Raw genomic sequence first — 18,626 nt, forward strand, 5'->3', positions numbered from 1 at the left:
AACAAGCCCATCCCATCCCATGACAAGAGTTCGTAATCACAATCAAACCGGCTGTTCCCCATGTAAGACGACAGAACAGAAACAGCACCAGATCCTCCCACAGAAAATTCACCCTCGTTTCTCTCTCTCGTCATCAATCCCACCAGCAGGAACGTTCTCTCGTGCACGTACAACGGCGGCCCCCCCAGAAGAGCGATATCCGTGCAAGGGGGACTCTCGAAAACAATGTTCCCTTTTGGAACTATTCGTCTTACACATAATGTCATTCCTCTTTCCGTATCCAGTAACCAAAGAGGGCCCCCCTCGTGCTCGTTCGTTCTCGTGCTCATCCATTTGCATCTCCACCATCCATGTACCGTGGTTAACAACCGGCGGTGTTGGTGTTGTGTTCATATACTTACTTCATCTAAAATATTTCCACTACAACACATATACGACGTTAAAAAAAAAAAACCTATCCACTTCCTACATGACTTTGAAAGTAGCTACATGCCAGAGTACAATGAATCAGTCAATGCCACACCGTTACATCCAATTCATTTAAAAACCCACGTCATTGCCACACTATGCGTTCAGCCGCACACTCCCAACCAACATGTTCGAAATAATACCCAAACAGGAAACAAACCAAAATGCAGAACTGCAAAACAAACTACAAGATTGTAAAGGGAAGTCCAATCCGTTCATTGAACCAATGAGCTGAGTGCAAAGGAGGGGGAAAGGAAGAACAACAAAAGAAAAGAATAAGAACAAAGATACCTGTGTGCTCGCTCTCGGGTAGCATTCGATGCTACTATCGCTCAACAATAGGCTTAATGTATTGACGACTTTCTGACCTAGAAATCACCACAAAAGGCCACAAATATCGTCTTCACACCAGTTTTGCTCCTCGCAAATTCTTGTTCCTAAGCCCATCCATGTACCAAATTCAACATGATCCTCCTATTCCGTATACTTTCAAGAATCCCACCCAACAGCATGTGGTAGCAGTACCTCCAACCACCGAAAAACGACCCGCCGATACCATGTAGTTGCATACTGTTGTATCCCGGGCCAAGCAAACTTGGACATGTCGACCCTCGTACCGCCGCCACAATTCCCTCAGACACAATCCAAGACCTATACAAACAGCCTGTCCGATCTGCTATGGAGACGGGTACCTTGTCCTTCCGATCCTAGCAAAAAGGGCTCGGCTCAGCAGGCTGGCCATGTAGCTCGGAGTCTTGCATCCCAACAGTCGCCGACCTCAGAAGCGGTTGGAATGGGGCCTGGAACATGGTATAAACTATGCCATGTACACGTGCGAGGACTCCAGATCCTCCCAACTACCACCATGCCATCAGTATCAGAATCCCCCTCCCTTTGCGGCTGACATTCCGTAATTTTGCCCGGTTCAAACACAGCCCTTTGCGTACCATTTAGTATCAACAAGTTCTTTTGTATCTCTTAACTCCACTCCGTCGCAAATGCAAATCCTCATACTCCGTAGTTATAGCCGAAAAAGCCCGAGACATGCAAAGTTTCCGTTCCCCCAAAACCAAACGAATTACCCAAAATGGACATGAGTGTGTCCTCCAACACCGTGCTCTACAAAATGAAGAGAGAGAAGAGAAAAGACGTCTCATTAAAGTTGCCGTGAAACCAGGCCCGCCCCCGGACGCATTAGAGTAGAAACTCGCTCAGCACTTGGACCCTAGTTCGGGCAACCTCGGAGTCTTCGGCCATCTGCTGCATGATCTGAATCATTCGAGCTGCAAACGCCAACATCGTTAGCACATCGGGACCAAATACTATCGTGGGCTTTCGGAAATAAAAAGAGACGGGGAAATGTTAACACTAGGGGGGGTTCCACTTACTGATGTCTGCCTTGGCTCGAACAAACAATGGGTCTTTCGCCAGTAGCTCCTTGCCCAGTGACTCCTTGGCCGCTTCTCTCAAGACGTTGCCGATACACAGAGCCTCAAGAAAAGCCCTGTGGTTGAAGACCCACCAGACGCGAGCCTCGCTCTCCAGCAAGTTGAACAGCAAGAAGAAGGCCCCGATGGCGTCGTGGGCAGCCTCCAGCGTGCCCCGCACATTGACCGGAACGTCCGGGCTCTCCGACGCGTGAACCAACATGAGGTTGTGAAAGTAGTTGCTCGTGAGGAACAGCGTTTGACGCACGACTCTCTTGTTTGTCCCGGCCAACGCCGTCAGGCTCTCAGTGTCCCACGAGCGGAAAACGTCCGGAAAGGACCGATACACCGCTCGGAAATCGGCAATCAGCTTGGACTTGTGCCGCGCCGTTGCACAGATGGGCACGTCGAGAGACCGCGGAGAGCATATCGTCTCTTGCACAAGATTCGCCAGTGTCCAAGAGCCCCGGATGTAGGCGTTGTCTGTTGGGTCGCTGCTGGCAATGGAGGACCCATGGTCGAGCAAGTCATCAACTGACACGTCGGTGTGCGTTGCAGATGGCGGCAGGGACAAGAGGACCGTGAGGAACGTGTCCTGCAGCAAGACCGCTTGCCAGACCTTGCGTCTCTGCTGCTTCTCAAACGGACTGGCATCTGGTGTAACTAGAGAGCGAGCGGTGAGTTTGGTTGTCCAAAAGAGACAAGCTGAGAAACAGGCTAAGAATATGCGAGGAGGGGGTTCATGTTACGCAAGGGGGGTATTTGATTCGGCGTACCTATGTTGGGGTCACGATGCAAGCCCATGGCATAGGCCTGACGTATCAATATTCCAGCAAATGCCCATCCATCCGAAGCGTGATTGTCGTTGATGAGAAAATAAGTCATTAAAACCATGGCCTGGATGGACCGAATCGATGCTGTGCTGAGATACGAGAACATCCGGAGAGCTTGGTTGCTAGCTGAAGCATAAAACTCAGCCGTCTGCTTCCTCTCCTGCGCCGTCGTGGACGTGACAAACTGAGTGCCCAAAGCTAGCATGACAAAGATTTGGGCAATGAATGCAGCGTCAACCTGATTCTTCTCCGGGATACTCATCTGCCAAAAGTGCTCATAGTCGGCATAGAATGTCTGGCGATGAATCATGGGATACACCGGGTCTACACATTCGAAATACCGAGAAAGCAGAATATCGGCCTGGAGCTTCTCGGGAAGCACGGATATGACTTCGGGGAGACCTCCTTCACAAGTCCAGTAATTTGCAAAAGGATGCTCCGAGCCTATCCCGAACACGTTGCTAGCAGTGGCCACGGAATATGGGACATTTGATAGCAAGCCGATAGAGAGAGCTATAGCGCCTCTGGACGGGGTATCGTCGCTACTGTTGACATTCCTGTCCGCGATGTTGGGAACGGGAAGCTTTCCAAAAGACCCAGGCTTTTTCTTTGGAGGCTTGGTCATGCGGCGCCCATTGGCAGCCGATCTCGACGTCTCCCTGCGGGAGGTGGTACGTTAGAATACACCTTGCGGCCATCCATGGATGCGACTGGACGAGACGTTGGGTGCTTTCAACTCACTCGATTACATTGGCAACATGTGCATATAAGCATTCAGTTTGCCGCTTGATGCCTGCGAATTACAACGTTAACAGAGCTGGCGGGTCGAAGGAGACAAGCTAGACCTGACTTACACGCAAGACAATGTGGTCGACCTCGATCGCACTACCGGGAATATGTTAGTGATATCGTCGTGTAACACACCCAGGTGCCCCTTGAATGAGCCAAAAGGCTGGCTGCCGCGTTAGGAGTGGGCCAAGACAGGGAAGCGATATACGTTGAAGTAGGGCAAAGGGACAGGTAGGTATACAGCTGAATCTACACACGAGATCATGTCGTAGCACAAATAGAGCGGGCAGCCGCAGATGAGGAGCCTCAAAAGGTCAGTTCCACCGCCATTCGTGATGCGGCAGACACCCGAACTCGGATAAACCAGATGCAACCGTGAAAGCGAAACACGACAATGATAAAGAGGTAAAGGCACTTGGTACGGCCAAGTCAAAAAGAAATAGGAGGGAACAGGGAGAGTTGTCCCGCGCCAAGGGCTGGCTGAGACCAGCAGCGCACAGCACGCACACACCTTTGTCTTTCGTTCAACGCACTCGTGGCACGACAGCGTGGGTTTGTTTCGCTTCTGCTTCTTCTTGGGAGGCCCACCCGCATGAGTCTCGGGCAGCGTCAACTCGGCATCCTGATCATGAGAGACAATGCCGCGATAGTCGAGCCCACCCAGGCCGCCGGGGCCGCCGCCGCCGATGACCGGCAGACGAAGGCTCCCGGACACGGATCCGGGAGACGCGATGGAGGTGTTGGACACGGAGCTCGGGGTCAAGGCCGACGAGGCATTGCCACGTCCGACAGCTACGGAGCGGCCGTGCTGGCCGTTGCCGGCCTGTTGGAAGAGCGACAGGTCCATACGTATGCCGTCGTACTCGTACTAACGTAATCCACGAAGCCGCCCCCTCCCAAGCTCCCGATGGTATTCCCGACTGGTGATAAAAGCCGCGGGCAAAGTCGCCTACCTGGCTGGAGCTGAACGGGCCCCTTGTTTGTTCTCCTGCTTGCTTGCTGTGTCAGCGGCGGTCAATCCGCGTTGTTCGCGCCGCGGTCCCCCGGAAATAACAGGTGGGAAAATCGGGTCGTTTGCGGGAGCTGTTTCTGCTCGGGAGGAATTTTCTTTGGTCGTCCCTCTTGGTTGTCGGATTTGAGCACTGGAAATAACATGCTCAAAGGGGGGCGGATAATCATCAAATAGGAGCGGGAAGGGTGGAGGAGCCGCTGGATTGGATGACGAGATGCAGAAAATGGGGGTTAAAGAAATCCCAAGCTCAGGCCTCTGTTGCTGTGCGTCTCAGCCGCAGCGCACTAACCATTTTGTGAGCTCTGGGAGGGTGAGGCGAGATGAGGAGAGGCGAGTGAACAGCACAGTAGAGTAAGGTGGTATTGAGGATTTACTAGCACCAGGCAAATTCACGGAGCATTAGGCCAGGTGTGTATTCGTAAAGCGTCAATAGCGTCGAGGGCTTCCAAGACCTCGACAGCCTCCTTTCGCCGCAACAGTTAATCCGCATGCGGTCGACGGCCTCTTAACGCCATTAGATTAAGTACCGGCCAGGTACCATCAGGTAGACGATGCAAAGCGTGGCGCCGCTGTATTGAGCCGTTGAGAAGAGCCGTCCGCAGGTGCTGGTCCGTAATCGGCCAAACTAATGCACCGTAGCAGTCGCGTCGTTGGTTTGAAATAGTACTGGGCTGATGTGAACATGGATGGCTCCTTAGGAGTAAGACTTCCAAGTTGACCAGGGGTCGAGGACCGTGTAGAAAATACTAAGGGATCCATGTAATACTACAGGAGACAACCTTAGGATACACCCGAAAGACACTGATCAATTAGGTAGAGGTAGGTCAATAAACCTAACGCAACCGCCCAGTAAACTTTTCATCCCCTCCCCCCAAAAAGGCAGCGCCACATTGTAGAGCCATTATTATTCTATTCAGACAATGGAATGATTGAATCGCCTGACCGCATGGCATGGGCCGCGACTCGCTGGTATTTTTCATGCTGGCTGTGGGCTGTAGGGTAGTAAATCTTTCTAATACTAAGGTACTATCTGCCCGTGTCTTGGCAACTTGGCAACTAAGGCGAAGAAAGTTACTGCGTGATACATTATGGAAGCTCAATTTGCCGCTTGAGTCAGTGCATGGTTAGCAAGCAAGATTCATCTTTCCGAAGGAGAAGAGGAGAAAAAAATCGACAAACGATTGCCCAGGTGGTTTTTTTTGAATGTTGCAGATGCTTTGTAAAAGATACCTAGTAGGTACCTTGGTAGGTACCTACTAAGTTGGAGAGCCTAGAGGATTAGAGACGAGACTGACTGTTAGTGAGCTTAATCGCTATAACAAGCAGACATCAGGAGCTAAGAGTGGATCCGCATCTAGCTCCCCAAAATGGCCTCATCGACTCAAGCTTCCTCTCATAATCTTGCCCAAGACAAGCGGCAGACGACGCTTTTACACGGCGAGCAATCTTAAATGACGACTCCCACAACGCCCGTCCGACGCACAAGACAGCTTCTCAATCATCTGAGTCACACAATGGCAGGCTACGAGGCGCCGTGGCGCTCTACATTTCTCTCACACATCCAGCAGGCAGGCAGTCCGACATTCACTCTGAGCACGCTCCATCCTCTCGATGGGAATCAGTTTGTGCCCAGAGCCAGGACTGTCGTCTTCCGAGGCATGTGGGCTTCCTTACCGGACAACCCTAGAAACCCGGCGCCACTCAACCCCGCCGTCTACACCAGCGACTTGCCCGCCATCACGACGGACGTACGCATGGAAAAGGTTCCCGAGTTGATTGGCAGCAGCCACGAACCCTCCACATCGTCAGAGGCTCAGTCTGCTATTGGAGGCCCGGTCGAGGCCGTCTTTTGGATGGAAAAGGCCAGCACGCAATGGCGGTTCCGCGGCCGTGCCTATGTGATTGGTCCGGATATCGAGTCGGATGCAGCCGCACCTGTTCGAGCTGCTCTGCAGCCCTGGATGAGGGCTGTGGATGAAGAGCAGAAAGGTGCATGGAGTTGGAGCAGAGAACTCACCGCAAGTTTTGGAAACTTGAGTCCTCTGATGAGAGGCTCATTCCGAAACCCACTGCCCGGCACTCCTCTAACACAGAAGCCTGAGCCAGGCCTGGAGCTGGGACAAGAGGTCAACGATGTAAACGATGAGCTGGCACGGAGGAACTTTCGAGTGTTGGTCATCATGCCAGAGGAGATTGATCAAATAGAGTTGTCAGACCCGAAGAGAGGTCGAAGATGGAGTCACAAGGTTGAAGTGTCAGAGTCTGGGATTTCGTGGAAGACAACAGAGCTGTGGCCGTAAGGCCTAGATGTCGCTTGAAAGGAGCAGGCGAGCTGTTGACGGCCCATAATTCATCGCTTTTAGAGAAATGACGAGAGGACCACATCCGCACAAGGCGTTTGCACTGGATCCAACCCAAAGGCAGATCACACTGGACTACAGAGGCTCTATAAAATCAAACGGCCTCCGCGGAAACCCTCAACTGGCATACACACGACATCCAGGGCCGGATGTCGGCTCGGCTAGTACGAGGCCAGCGTTTGTTTAGGCATAGCACCAACAAAGGCCCGTCTCAAAGACGCGGTACAGAGTGTGGCTATGGTGACGGTGTACTCCGCAACCGCCGTGCTAGCGACACAGCTATGACACTCCTCACGATCCTGATCAAACGAGAGCTCTCTGCACCATCCGGTGGCCCTGTGGAGCCAGGCAGAGATGACACCTCGTATAAGCTCCTGAGTAAGGGTGCTGCGCGCCACGCCAGATCGGTCTTGGGAAGAAGCTTGTTTGTCTGCCCGTGCCTTGGCATTCGGCTACGTGATGCTAAAAAATGCAGCTTGAACCTGGCAGCTGCATCTGGCAGCAGTCGAGAACGCGGATCACGAAGCGAGCAGGGAGGATGGCGAGGCCAGGCAATAGCCTATCTGCTATTCGCATCGGCGCCGCATCGAATCGCATCACATCGCATCGTGTCCAAAGCAGGCCATTTTGGCGTCTGGCTTGCCGCCACCTGTTTAGCTCAGGTGAACGCGTTACTTTGGGCCGCTTGATGCCATCCTCGCGTCAGAACTGCACATCGTCTCGCCTATCACTGGCCGGCGCAAAGGGCTTTGCTGTAAGGAGGAGATCAAGACGCACAGACGCCCCCCCTCGGCGGCACATGCTTTCCGTTAATCATTTTCCTCCCAACCAAACAAGAAGAAATCGGTGGGTTCATCGGCTAACGGCTTGTCGGGCGAGCCGGGATGGAACTGGGAACTTGTTTCGTCGATGCGGCGCAGCAGAGGCGGTTTCTGCGGCATCTGGCAATACCAAGAGCGAGAATAGACAAATAGGTACAGGCGCAGGCCCTTTATCTTCTCTTTCTCTGAAACTTGCCGACGACACGAGGCCGGTAGACGCGGGCCTCAGCTCAGCTGATTGGCCCTTGGTTGACGGGGCCGGGTCCAATAAAGGCGCGGAGGACCTGATTCTCGATCGCCGCCATACGAGGCCAAGCCTTTTTGGAGCAGCATAAAGGATTCCGCCTGTCATGTCCCTCTTGAGAGCGAGTTCCGCCTCCTCCTGGGTCTCTCGGGCCTAGTTCTCCTTTGCAACTACTATCTCGTAATGCTCGTACGGCCGAGGGAGAGCCCCGATGGGATGGCCTGCGGAAAGAGGGCGTCACGGACGTTGGCCGAAAAGGGAGAGGCGGAACAACTTGATGCCATCATCTGCCACCGGCCAGATTACGGAATATGCAGACTAGATGCACCTTTGGGCCCCTTTGGTTACATGAGCGGAAGCAAGGTCAGTCGGTATGGAGAGCATTCGCAGGATGGCGTTGTTTTGAGACCTTGTTGGGTCTCCATTTCAGCTGCAAAACAGCCCCTGCCGACGTGAACTGACTGAGTCGTATCGTATGTATTGTACCTGGAAGGAGATGAAGATGCCGTAATCCTTTTGCTTGAATTGTTGACGACTGGGGAAGAATGCCTGATGGTGTCTGCAGTTGAGGTGATCAAGTAGGTAGGTATGGATTGTTTTAGTAAACAATCAACTTGGTTGCCTTGAAAGGCAGATAGATGGCTGACGGGCAACCTACATAGATCACATAAGGTGCTTACAGGGCCTATCCACTGTAGCTTTAGCACCCAGCACCGCTGCCCCAGGCGGGATGACTGCCTACCGTCCCCAGCAAAGAACCGCCTAGGCCGCCTGACCTCCGCCCGTACGACAAGCCAGTGCCCCCGTAAGCCCTCAAATCAACTCCCTCGCTGCGCCTCGTTCCAAGGGAGACATCAAATTGTTTCTGGCCCCGGAATGCCAGTCCCAATACGTGTAATGCTGTGTATGGAGCGTCTGGATTGCTTCTTCAAGTAAGGCGCTCGCAGCGTGCTGGCACGGGCAGCATTAGTCTCGTGTAGCCGTTGTAATGCAGCCTCAATAAGGCAGAAGAAGGAAGAGGTGTCGCGAAAAAAAAAACCTCCCTTCTCTCTCTCTTCCTCTTCTCCCCCCTCTCCCTCGCCTTCTAAAGGCTTTCGTACTTGGACGCGCGTCTCCTCGGGTCATACCATCTTTTTCGCTTCGCATCGTTGCGGAGTAATTCTAGGCTTCTTTATTAAGCTTATTCTTTTTTTTCTTCTTACGACTAGCATTGCGATTTTGTTTTTTCTTTTCTTTGATCGTTGTTGTGTCGTTTAGTTGGTGGTTTGCCTGTATTACACAAACGGCGTCGATAATTGTTGCCTGGAATCCACAATGCGTGGTCTTAGCAAGGCGGCGACGCTCATCTTGGCGCCATCGGCTGTGTTGACGAGGCCTTTGCCGGTATCATCACGAGGTGAGTGCAGTGATTGATGGTATTGTGTTGTGCTAGTGGTGGAGAGAGACAAAAACAGAACAAGAGAGGCAAACTGAAGTGGTTGGGGTGGCTCAAGTCTGCTTGCTTGCCCGCCCTGAATGGGGGGTGCTCTATCCGGACAAAAAGCAATCATTCATCGATGCCTATTACTGACTCGCCTCTTTCTTGGGACTTGAACAGGTGTCCCGACTGAGTCTGCATTTTCCGTTGCGGTTGCTGTAGACACCAGCGGCTCCAGAGACGCAAAGACGGTCGATCAAACTCTGGTAAGGAGAATCTTCTTGTTCCAGTGTCATGACAATCAGCTCACACAATCTCCGTGGGGAAAGGTATTCAATCTTGACATTCAAGAGTCCTCAGAGGCTTGCAGCCAAGCCAATGTGAGGATCGACGGATTCCTCCTATCTCAGGATGACAACGGCATCGGCCAAGGGACTTTCGCCTCCCTGGATGGGCACACCGTCACCGCGAGCTGGAACTTTACTTGCAAAGAACACGTACGACGAGTGCCTTGGGACCAGGATCTGACGGTGACAATCATCTCACTAGACGGAGAGATTGTCCCCGAGACATCCTTTGTGACGAGCTTTAGACAACGAACTCCCGTCAAGGTCTACGATGTGGGAGGAGATTCACTCGTCTACACAACCGAGGGCCATGCGCCTACCCGGCTCGACAAGGAGAGGGTGCTGGCCAGGATCAAGACGCTCACCGGCTTATCGGAAGTCGACGACGAAATCAAGGCGGACATTGGAGACATCATTTCGATAGAGAACCAGATGCGCGAACTCGGAGAACACATCAAGGCCAAGCAGAGGAAAGTACTGGACAGGCTGGGCATCAAGCCGTCGACGCCGGCGTCCAACCTGCAGACCTTCTACCAGACCGCCAAACTTGCATCTTCTACCCTTCGGGGCACCATGGAGCACTGGTTGGGCTCCGTGCTTGGAATCCCTGTCAAGTGTGATCATCATCATCGTCATCATGATCACGGTCACGGCACCCACCATCGACGCCCTAATCACCCTCACCCTAACCATCAGGAGGACGATGTTGTGGTGAGCATGCAAGTGGACGGCGAGGGAGGACAGCGCTTCTTCTACTACCGAGACCGAGACGACGCCGACTCCAGCTCCACACGACTAACGCCAACTCACTCTCGAAGGGTAAGCAGTCTGATTTTCTCGCAAGCCTATCAACCCCCTGAGCTCCCGTTTTGCAAAGATTACGCTCGAATACGATGGAATCTAACCATTTGTGAAACAGAACGTCACCTACTTCCCCCTCTTCGCAATCATCTTCACTTTCCACCTGGCCCTCTTCTTTGCCCTTCGATCCATCCGTCAACGAATGCACGGCCGCCGCGCGAGAAATCACAGCAACCGTGTGTGCCGCCGTGAAACTCACACCCGGCGCCGCATCGATAGGCAAGCTCGCCGAAACGGCGCCAACCAAGGCACCACGAATTTATTTTGTAGCATCCGAGACCTCTTCCAGACCAAACGCATCGAGCTCAACGAAAAGACAAGCATGCTAATCCACGAGGAGGATACCTCGATGGAGGACGAGCTCGCGTCTTTCCAGGAGGCAGCCTCTGTGTTCAGTGACCTGGTTGCTGCTCAAGAGACGTTGACGTCTAGAGAGGAGTCGCAGCCACCGAGGTTCACCGAAGACGTGAGCCCACCGGCCTACGACGAGGTGGAAGAGAGGTATGACGAAAAGAGGCCTTGATTCACCCACTACTCCCCTTCTTCTTTTTTCTGGATACGAGTGAGTGATGGGGCGTTTGGGATGGGTGGTGAATCCGAAAAAGGAGTCCCTACAGTAATAATCATAATCATGTTGAAGAAGAAGAAGACGCAACAGAAAAGAAACAAACAATAATATCCACACTGGTTAGAATGGCGTTATACACTACCTGGAGGACGGAATCGAACAAGCATGCAATAGATGACGAAGTTTGTCATGTTAATTTTATCAAAAAATACACCTAATTGACGCTGTTTCTACATGTTCAAAAACGCCCCTGTGCAATGAGACAAATAAATACATGACAAAATCAATATATATCAACGACTACCCCTGGATATCTAGGGGAAGAAGAAAAAAAGAATGCCGTCTATCCTAGTATAAATCTCTCAAAGTTGGCCCCTATCGTAGCAACCCCATGCTCAAGCTGCCACCCCTTAATCTCACACACGAGCCGATACATGTCCTCGAGCAGCGCCTCCGCCTCGCCGCCCGCCGTGTGCAGGTCGCTCTCCACGAGGATCCTGTCGTCCGGCACGGCGCGCACGATGGCGGCGAGCTTGGTCTTGCCGCCGTCGGTGCTCATGTTGACGGCCGTGGAGAAGGAGACAAAGACGGTCGAGGGGACGGCCGGGTGGAACCACTGCTTGAGCATGTCGGCGCTGCCGCTGTACGAGTGAAGGCATATCCGCGGCGGAAAGGGCCTGCCGCCGACTTTCTTCTTCTGGGTTTTCTTCTCTGTGCTGGGCGTGCCGTCGGAAGATGAGTCGTCGTCGTCGTCGTCTGAGGAGGAGGAAAATTCTTCGGCGCCAGGGGCAATTCTCTTTCTCTCTCTACGGGATAGGACTTTTTTCTCGTGGCCTTTCCAGCAGACTGCTATTGTGTCGTATAACACGCCGTGAGCCTGTACGCCGTGCACGCTGACGGCTCTGCCCATTTCTCCTGCCAATCGTAATTGGGCCTGCATGATGGCCTGCTGGTGCTGCATCTGCACTTTGAAGGGGCTGAGGAGCCGGCCTTCGCGTCCACCGGGGGTGAGGCTCTCGTCTCGAGAGGAATCGTCGTCGGGGAGTCGCCGTTGGGGAAGACGAAAGCCCTTGTCGAGGCCGATTTCTCCGACGAGCGCGAGGGGGAAAGAAGTGAGATGTTGGCGGGTGGACGATATGAGGGCTGATAAGGGGGTTGGAGTAGGGAGAGAAGAGAGGAAGGACTTGTCTTGGGGAGTGGGAGAGAGAACGGCTTTGTAGTGAGCGATTTTGGCATCTTGCTCGGTAGATTTATTGTTGAATGTGGGATTGGGGATGGAGTCGTCGTATAGCTGGTAGGAGAACCAGGGATGCCAGCCAAACGCTGGAACGACTTTGCATCCTTTGCGTGCTGGATCGGAAGAATCTAAGGATGATGTTGAGATTGATGCTGAATCTGTAATGCCGTGTTTGGACGCTACATCTGCGACGAGTTGCTGGTCTTGGGAGCGAGTGGCCATGATGGTGAGGACGCGGGTGTTGAGGGTGGCGAGAGAGGCGATGGAGGACATTGTGTCGGTTGGATGGCAGTGGGCGTCAAAGGCGCCCAGATGCCAGGGGAAGGGATCATTGTAGGCTGGTGTGTCTGGTGGAGGTTGGGAGTTGTTTGTGGTTTCGGGTTGGTTTTGGCGGTGTTGACACATGGTTGTGGGGTTTTTGATATCAACAGACGGACGTGTGAGTGAGGTCTGATGGATGAGATTTGCTGGGGGGGGGGGGGGGGGTTATGAATCGTGAATGCAAACAAGGCTGAGGCTGTTTAATCAATGATGCTGTTTGTTTGTCTTGTAACTGTGTCTCAATAGATGGATGACAGGTTAAGTGAATGAAGTCATGTGTTTGGCGGCTGAGCTGAGCCGAGACACCAGCAGCAGAGCCGAGATGCTTGTGTCAAAAGTGTCACTGAAAATCATCAACCGTGGACCAACTTTGCAGATGGTGAAAAACGGGTGGAGAAAGCGGGGATTCGCAGCCGTCTGCCGGCGATCCACTCTGGACGCAAATCTCATCTAATCTCTAATCTCTAATCTCATCTCATCTCATCATTCAGCCTTGTCTCGTCTCGTCTATTGTCGTTGCTATTATCGATATGAGCCATCGGTGAGGCAGCAAAACATGCCCACGAGTCTCACATCATCATAGGTACCTGAGTTGAAGAAGAATCCCCGAGTTTCACATGTGCCTCGTTAGCTGCTTATCCGCCGAAAAGCTTCGCACCCTCCCCTGAATAAGCACCAAGGAGCCACACCGCGGCATGGCGGCTTCCCCGCACTGGCGATTGAATCATGATAGATTAAGAGGATGATGAATCCTTGATTGCTTTAGCTTGTAGCACCTTGTTAGCTGTTGCAGGTACCTTAGTACTAATTGATGTATCTCCTCGGTGCTGTGCTGCCTCCATGTATTTCTCTGTAATAATCACAACCAGGGCACCTACCTATATAGGCTTCTATCCACTCTATAAAATAAAATAAAATAGAATAAAAATAAAATACCCCGGTTCCGGCCAGTAGCATCCGGCCATACAGAGAAAAAAAACATGTGATACCACTCGAAGGTCCCCCAAATCCGTCAGTAATCCAATCCATCCGCACGCAAATCTTGCTCTCGGATTCCCAAAAGCGACAACACTTTGACGCCTCCCCCCCTCCCAAAAACCATCCGCCACCAATTCCATTCATCTAACCGAGTCTCTTTGCTCTGGGCCTTCCATGTTATGATTTAAAACTAGATTCCCGGCTCCCTTATCGCTGACCCACTACTTGATTGCTCCGTGCCGCCCTGTCGTTCATCGTTCATCGTCTCCATTCCTTGTCTCGTTCCAACGTTCCGTCGCCCCCAAACCTTGTGCTGCTTCGTGCGACTCTACAATCCACCTCGAATTGCGATTTCTCGTTTGTCTCCGTCTTTGGCATCCTTTTTTCCAATTTGATAAAATAATACATCTATTCTGGCTTAAAGCACTTAATTTTGTCCTGGCGTGTCGCGTGCTGCCTTCGATACCAACACAATTTGCAAACCACAAATTCTCTCCACTTACTTGCTACTACAACTCAAACTTCTTCTTGATCATCACCACCATCATCATCATCATCGCCATCAATCAACAGCAGCAACTTTAGCCAGCATCAGCTTACAAGCCATGTCATGATCCTTGACCGCATTTGCTTGAAATCTCGCATCCCCATGGCGCTCCTCAATCCCATCTACGCCTGCATCGTGCCCTTCCTCATCGTCACCACCATCCCTCTGGCCATCTTCGCCGGCATCACCACCACATTCGCCTTCTCCGTCCTCATCTTCCGCGTCTTCGTCGTCTACCTCGACATTGCGCTCTCCCTCGTGTCGCAATCCCTGTCCCATCTCACCGAGAGCGCCGCAAAGCCGCACCTGCGACCTCCCAGAACCCCGTCATCCTCGTCGTCTGTTCACAGCCGCAACAACAGCCTCAGCCCCTCGGCTTCGTCCACCCTGCTCAAGAGGCATCGCCGCCGCAGGCCCAGCTCCTCCGTCTACTCGGCCGGGTCCGCGACGCCCGCCAGCGACATTGGGCTTGGCCTCATCCCCAGCGTTGGCGCCGAGAGAGACTTTGAAGGCGTCGGCGGGTGGCGGCTGGGCGACGACGACGAAGCCTGGACAACCATCAACTCGCGCTCCGAGCTTCCCGACCGGCTGCATGATCGCAATCACCGGCGCACCTTGTCCGGGGGTCCGACCGGCGCGGCAGACGGCGGGTTTCTCATGATGAAGGGCCGCGCCCGCAGCCCCGAGAAGAAGATGGTGTCGACGGCCTCTCCCAACAGCTCCAAGGCTCGGGCGCCCTCGGCTCCGCGTCTGGGAATGCCTGGCCCCAACCAGACTGACAGCTACTTTCCGATGACGATGTCTTCCAAAACATTCAAGAGGAACCTCCTGTAACCACGGGTCTTGGAGTGGCAGATGTTGGATTGCAGCAATAATTACGACATGACGAATGTGGGAACAGAAAAATTGGACTACAAAAATGGCCTTGGGATCAAAGGGTCCGAGGTTTCATGACGGCAGATGAGTAGCCCGTCATTTTTTCTTCTTTCTGTGGAAATTTTGGGTCACATGCGTCCTCATGAAAGGCATGGATGGGTTTGAACGGATATTCGATTTGGCGTTTACAGGTTGGGAGGGACATGGCATGCGATTGATTTTGTAAATTATACTCTGAAGTCTGACTTGCTTTTGCTCTTTTTATTTACTCTCTCCAGTATTCATTTATCCATGATGATATTAAGATGATGAAGTTAATACATGTTGTATCTTCAAAATGTGACAGTCCTTGATCCCACATGTTGTATCACATCTCCAACGATGACGTCTCGTGTAACAAGTATTCCACGCCGTATCCAAACCAACACTTTTCCAAACTCCTAATAAACAATGAATGGTATCTTTCCCAAATCCAAAAATTCCAAAAACCAAAAGCCTTCCATCGTCTCCCAATCACAGCGTCTGCCAAAAGTAATTGGCGTAAAAGTAGCGCGAAAACTTCTTGTCCATATTCACCACATGAACGTCGCCCTTCCTATCGTTCCGCACCACCGCGCGCGCCCACTCGCCGTCCTTTTCGTCGCGCTCAATCTCGATGCCCAGGCTGCGATACACCTTGAGGCGCAGCAGCACCTCGTCATCAACGGGATCCCGCCTGCGCCCTTCCTCGGAGCCGTCGACGCCCTGGAGCTCCAGCTCCTGCAGGCGGGCGGCCAGGTCGGCGGCCTGCTGGGCCAGGCGCTCGGCCTCCATCTCGGCGTCGGAGGCGGCCTTTGCGACGCGGAACTTGTGCGTGTCGAGGCGCGCAATGGTGGACGCGTGGTCGGCGGACGAGTGGGACGACAGGAGCTCGTCGTGCTGCGCGTTGATGGTGTTGAGCTGGCGCGCGAGGCGCTTGAGCGTCGAGTCAGAGTCGCGGACGTGCAGCTCGCGGGCTTGTTGTAGCGTGGAGAGGGATTCGCCGATGCGGCTGACGGCGAGCTTGTCGGGCTGGATGTTGAAGTTGTTGATGGTGTGGTGGATGAGCTGCGGTGCGAGTGAGTCGGTCAGTTTGCGATTGTTTTTTTGTGTTTTCTGGGTCAAACAACATACAGTAGCCGGATCCTCGGCGAGAAGCATCGTGGCGGTTGTTTAACGGCTTGGAAGCTATATTTTATTTTATCTCTTGCTTGTGTTCCCGTCGCGTGTGGTGGTAGAGAATTGACTTGTTGGTGAACCAGCGAGCGAATGTTGCAATATCCAGATGCTAAACAACGAAGCTCTCACTAAAATCTGTCGCCCGGGACGACCAACCCCCCCCGTGCCGTCAACAAGCCACACCCCTCCGAACTCCAAAACGTCATTCCCAGCTCAGCCACACCCGCAACAGCCACACCTTTCGGCACAAGCTTGTTTTACCAGCCAAGCCGCATTGGCAAACTCACGAGACCAAGCAATCATCCTTACGCCAGCAACTCGATCAGCTCTTCTTGTCGCTGTCTCTCCCCTGCTTCTCTACATCTCTCGTCTTTCCTCGCTCCTCTACCTCGGTTCTCTCCCCTTCTCTCAGATTCCCTTCTTAAAAGACACATTGAATTCTCTTCTTGTCTTGCGCCTCTCTCTCCCTCGACCGTTCGTGAGCTAAAAGCGACTCTTTTGCGCCGTCGTCATACCAAAAGTTCCTTTCGAAACCGCCGAAAATGGTCACAGAACTTCCCTGTAAGATGAAACGCCCCTGTCTCTTCCTCGGCGCAAAACAGCTGCAATTCCAACCCTTCTTTCCAAAAGCCATCGCGCAGAAAAGCCCATCGCAGAAATAACAGCATAGCTAACTAATCGCCCTCTTCAAAATGACAGACGCCCTCGACGCAGAGACGTTCGTCCCTCTCCTCTCCCGTTCTCGCATCGTACGGTACACTCTCAGCTAAAAACTAAATCAGACCTCTGAACCCTTCAGAGCTCAGCGTCCTGCGCGCCCAGTTCGAGAAGGAAGGCGAAATGGTCGGCGTCCAGACCAAATTCAACTACGCCTGGGTTCGCACAACTCACCCCCCTCCTCCGAAACAAAAGAAATGTAAAAGCTCACAAGAAGCAATTCCCCCAAAAAACAGGGCCTCGTCAAGTCAAACAACCGCAACGACCAGCAACTCGGCGTCCGCCTCCTCTCCGACATCTTCCGCGTCTCCCCCGAGCGCCGCCGCGAATGCCTCTACTACCTCGCCCTCGGCAACTACAAGCTCGGCAACTACGGCGAGGCCCGCCGCTACAACGACCTCCTCCTCGAGAAGGAGCCCGCCAACCTCCAGGCCACCGACCTGCGCCAGCTCATCGACGACAAGGTCGCCAAGGAGGGCCTCTTGGGCGTCGCCATTGTTAGCGGCATCGGCATCGCCGCCGGTGTCGTCGGCGCCTTTTTGCTACGGAATGCGAAACGGAGGTGAAATATTTCAGACGTTGATATATATATGATTGATACGGGGTGTTAATGTTCAAAGCATAAACGATATATGAAGAAAGAAAAGAAAACAATCAAGAAAGAAGAAAAAAAATCGAAAAAACGAAACGAAAGAGCAGGAGGATTCAATGAAGGGGGAATTACTGAGTACTGAGACCAAATTAAACGACTCATCTACCTAGGGATCACTAAAGAAGGAAAAAAAAATTCACACACCCTTCTCTCAATCTTTTTTTTTTTTGCTCTTGAAAGCTCATACTTGCATCTTGTCGAGCCGTGTCAGCATGAGTTGTGCCGCGCAACATTGAAAAGTCAACCACCAGTGTGGCAGGGATAGCAAGGGAAATCCATGGTCCACTACATGGCATCTGCATAGGTAGTTCAAGGAATGTTTGGTCTTCAATGGACATACAAACCAAGTGTACGATATTATATACTATACGATAGCTGCAGCATCCAGCCAGGCGGCCGAAAGAGAGTCTAGCATTGTCATTTCGATTCACGCGCGCATCATGTTCAAGCCTTTGAAAAAAAAAAGGAAAATAGAGACTGTAAAATCAAACTAGCTAGGAAATACGACAAACAAGCCTAGACATACCATCATGTGTTGAGACGTCAATCACACGACTTAAAATACAACAGTTGCGGTTTCAACCCTCCTCCAGCCATCCATTTGCTCCAGTCAAATTCAATTCCGCAGTCCGCTGCTCCATCCAGACAGGTTAACAAAGAGCTATCCGAAAGGCGTGGCAAGAGAAAAAGACGGAGACGCAGGGTATTTTCGGCCATATCTTGCCCGACATAGATTTCAAAGGAAAGCGTAAGTGTGACGATCGTGTAGGGAATGAATAATGAGTGACTTTTCGCACGGCGGCCCCAACCCTCCCAACAACTGCTCCAAAGGCAGGGGACAACCTGATATTAACTGGCGACCTTCTCCCCCAGAGAGCATCGCCCTGCCTGCCCGGTCCTATGAGACCCTGGCAAGTAAAAAGACGCTCCCCCTCGAGAGGAGCAGCCTCAGCC

The 18,626-nt window shown here is 52.6% G+C and overlaps 7 protein-coding genes across 7 annotated transcripts; 4 read left to right on the plus strand and 3 right to left on the minus strand.

Moving 5' to 3' along the window:
* Positions 1 to 1,662: 1,662 nt before the first annotated feature.
* Triagg1_8540 (transcriptional regulator family: Fungal Specific TF) lies at positions 1,663 to 4,364 on the minus strand (the record flags this gene model as incomplete). Its single annotated transcript, XM_062903398.1, has 6 exons — positions 1,663 to 1,751; positions 1,857 to 2,558; positions 2,672 to 3,387; positions 3,470 to 3,521; positions 3,583 to 3,613; positions 4,029 to 4,364. The coding sequence occupies 6 exons, from the start codon at positions 4,362 to 4,364 to the stop codon at positions 1,663 to 1,665; spliced, it is 1,926 nt and encodes a 641-aa protein (XP_062752536.1).
* A 1,679-nt stretch (positions 4,365 to 6,043) lies between these two features.
* Triagg1_8541 (uncharacterized protein) lies at positions 6,044 to 7,578 on the plus strand (the record flags this gene model as incomplete). Its single annotated transcript, XM_062903399.1, has 4 exons — positions 6,044 to 6,825; positions 6,893 to 7,053; positions 7,118 to 7,313; positions 7,365 to 7,578. 4 exons carry the CDS (start codon positions 6,044 to 6,046, stop codon positions 7,576 to 7,578), a joined length of 1,353 nt encoding a protein of 450 aa, XP_062752537.1.
* Positions 7,579 to 9,268: 1,690 nt separating this feature from the next.
* Triagg1_8542 (uncharacterized protein) lies at positions 9,269 to 11,102 on the plus strand (the record flags this gene model as incomplete). The annotated part of the gene is made up of 3 exons (XM_062903400.1): positions 9,269 to 9,350; positions 9,552 to 10,537; positions 10,638 to 11,102. The coding sequence occupies 3 exons, from the start codon at positions 9,269 to 9,271 to the stop codon at positions 11,100 to 11,102; spliced, it is 1,533 nt and encodes a 510-aa protein (XP_062752538.1).
* Positions 11,103 to 11,490: 388 nt separating this feature from the next.
* On the minus strand, positions 11,491 to 12,789 carry Triagg1_8543 (uncharacterized protein; the record flags this gene model as incomplete). Its single annotated transcript, XM_062903401.1, has 1 exon — positions 11,491 to 12,789. One exon carries the CDS (start codon positions 12,787 to 12,789, stop codon positions 11,491 to 11,493), a length of 1,299 nt encoding a protein of 432 aa, XP_062752539.1.
* A 1,504-nt stretch (positions 12,790 to 14,293) lies between these two features.
* On the plus strand, positions 14,294 to 15,064 carry Triagg1_8544 (uncharacterized protein; the record flags this gene model as incomplete). The annotated part of the gene is made up of 1 exon (XM_062903402.1): positions 14,294 to 15,064. The coding sequence occupies one exon, from the start codon at positions 14,294 to 14,296 to the stop codon at positions 15,062 to 15,064; it is 771 nt and encodes a 256-aa protein (XP_062752540.1).
* Positions 15,065 to 15,619: 555 nt separating this feature from the next.
* On the minus strand, positions 15,620 to 16,285 carry Triagg1_8545 (uncharacterized protein; the record flags this gene model as incomplete). The annotated part of the gene is made up of 2 exons (XM_062903403.1): positions 15,620 to 16,192; positions 16,259 to 16,285. The coding sequence occupies 2 exons, from the start codon at positions 16,283 to 16,285 to the stop codon at positions 15,620 to 15,622; spliced, it is 600 nt and encodes a 199-aa protein (XP_062752541.1).
* A 710-nt stretch (positions 16,286 to 16,995) lies between these two features.
* Triagg1_8546 (uncharacterized protein) lies at positions 16,996 to 17,586 on the plus strand (the record flags this gene model as incomplete). Its single annotated transcript, XM_062903404.1, has 3 exons — positions 16,996 to 17,021; positions 17,086 to 17,179; positions 17,257 to 17,586. 3 exons carry the CDS (start codon positions 16,996 to 16,998, stop codon positions 17,584 to 17,586), a joined length of 450 nt encoding a protein of 149 aa, XP_062752542.1.
* Positions 17,587 to 18,626: the final 1,040 nt, after the last annotated feature.

The sequence above is a fragment of the Trichoderma aggressivum genome (genome assembly GCF_033847375.1).
Source record: "Trichoderma aggressivum f. europaeum strain CBS 100526 chromosome Unknown scaffold_042, whole genome shotgun sequence".
NCBI classification, from domain to species: domain Eukaryota; kingdom Fungi; phylum Ascomycota; class Sordariomycetes; order Hypocreales; family Hypocreaceae; genus Trichoderma; species Trichoderma aggressivum.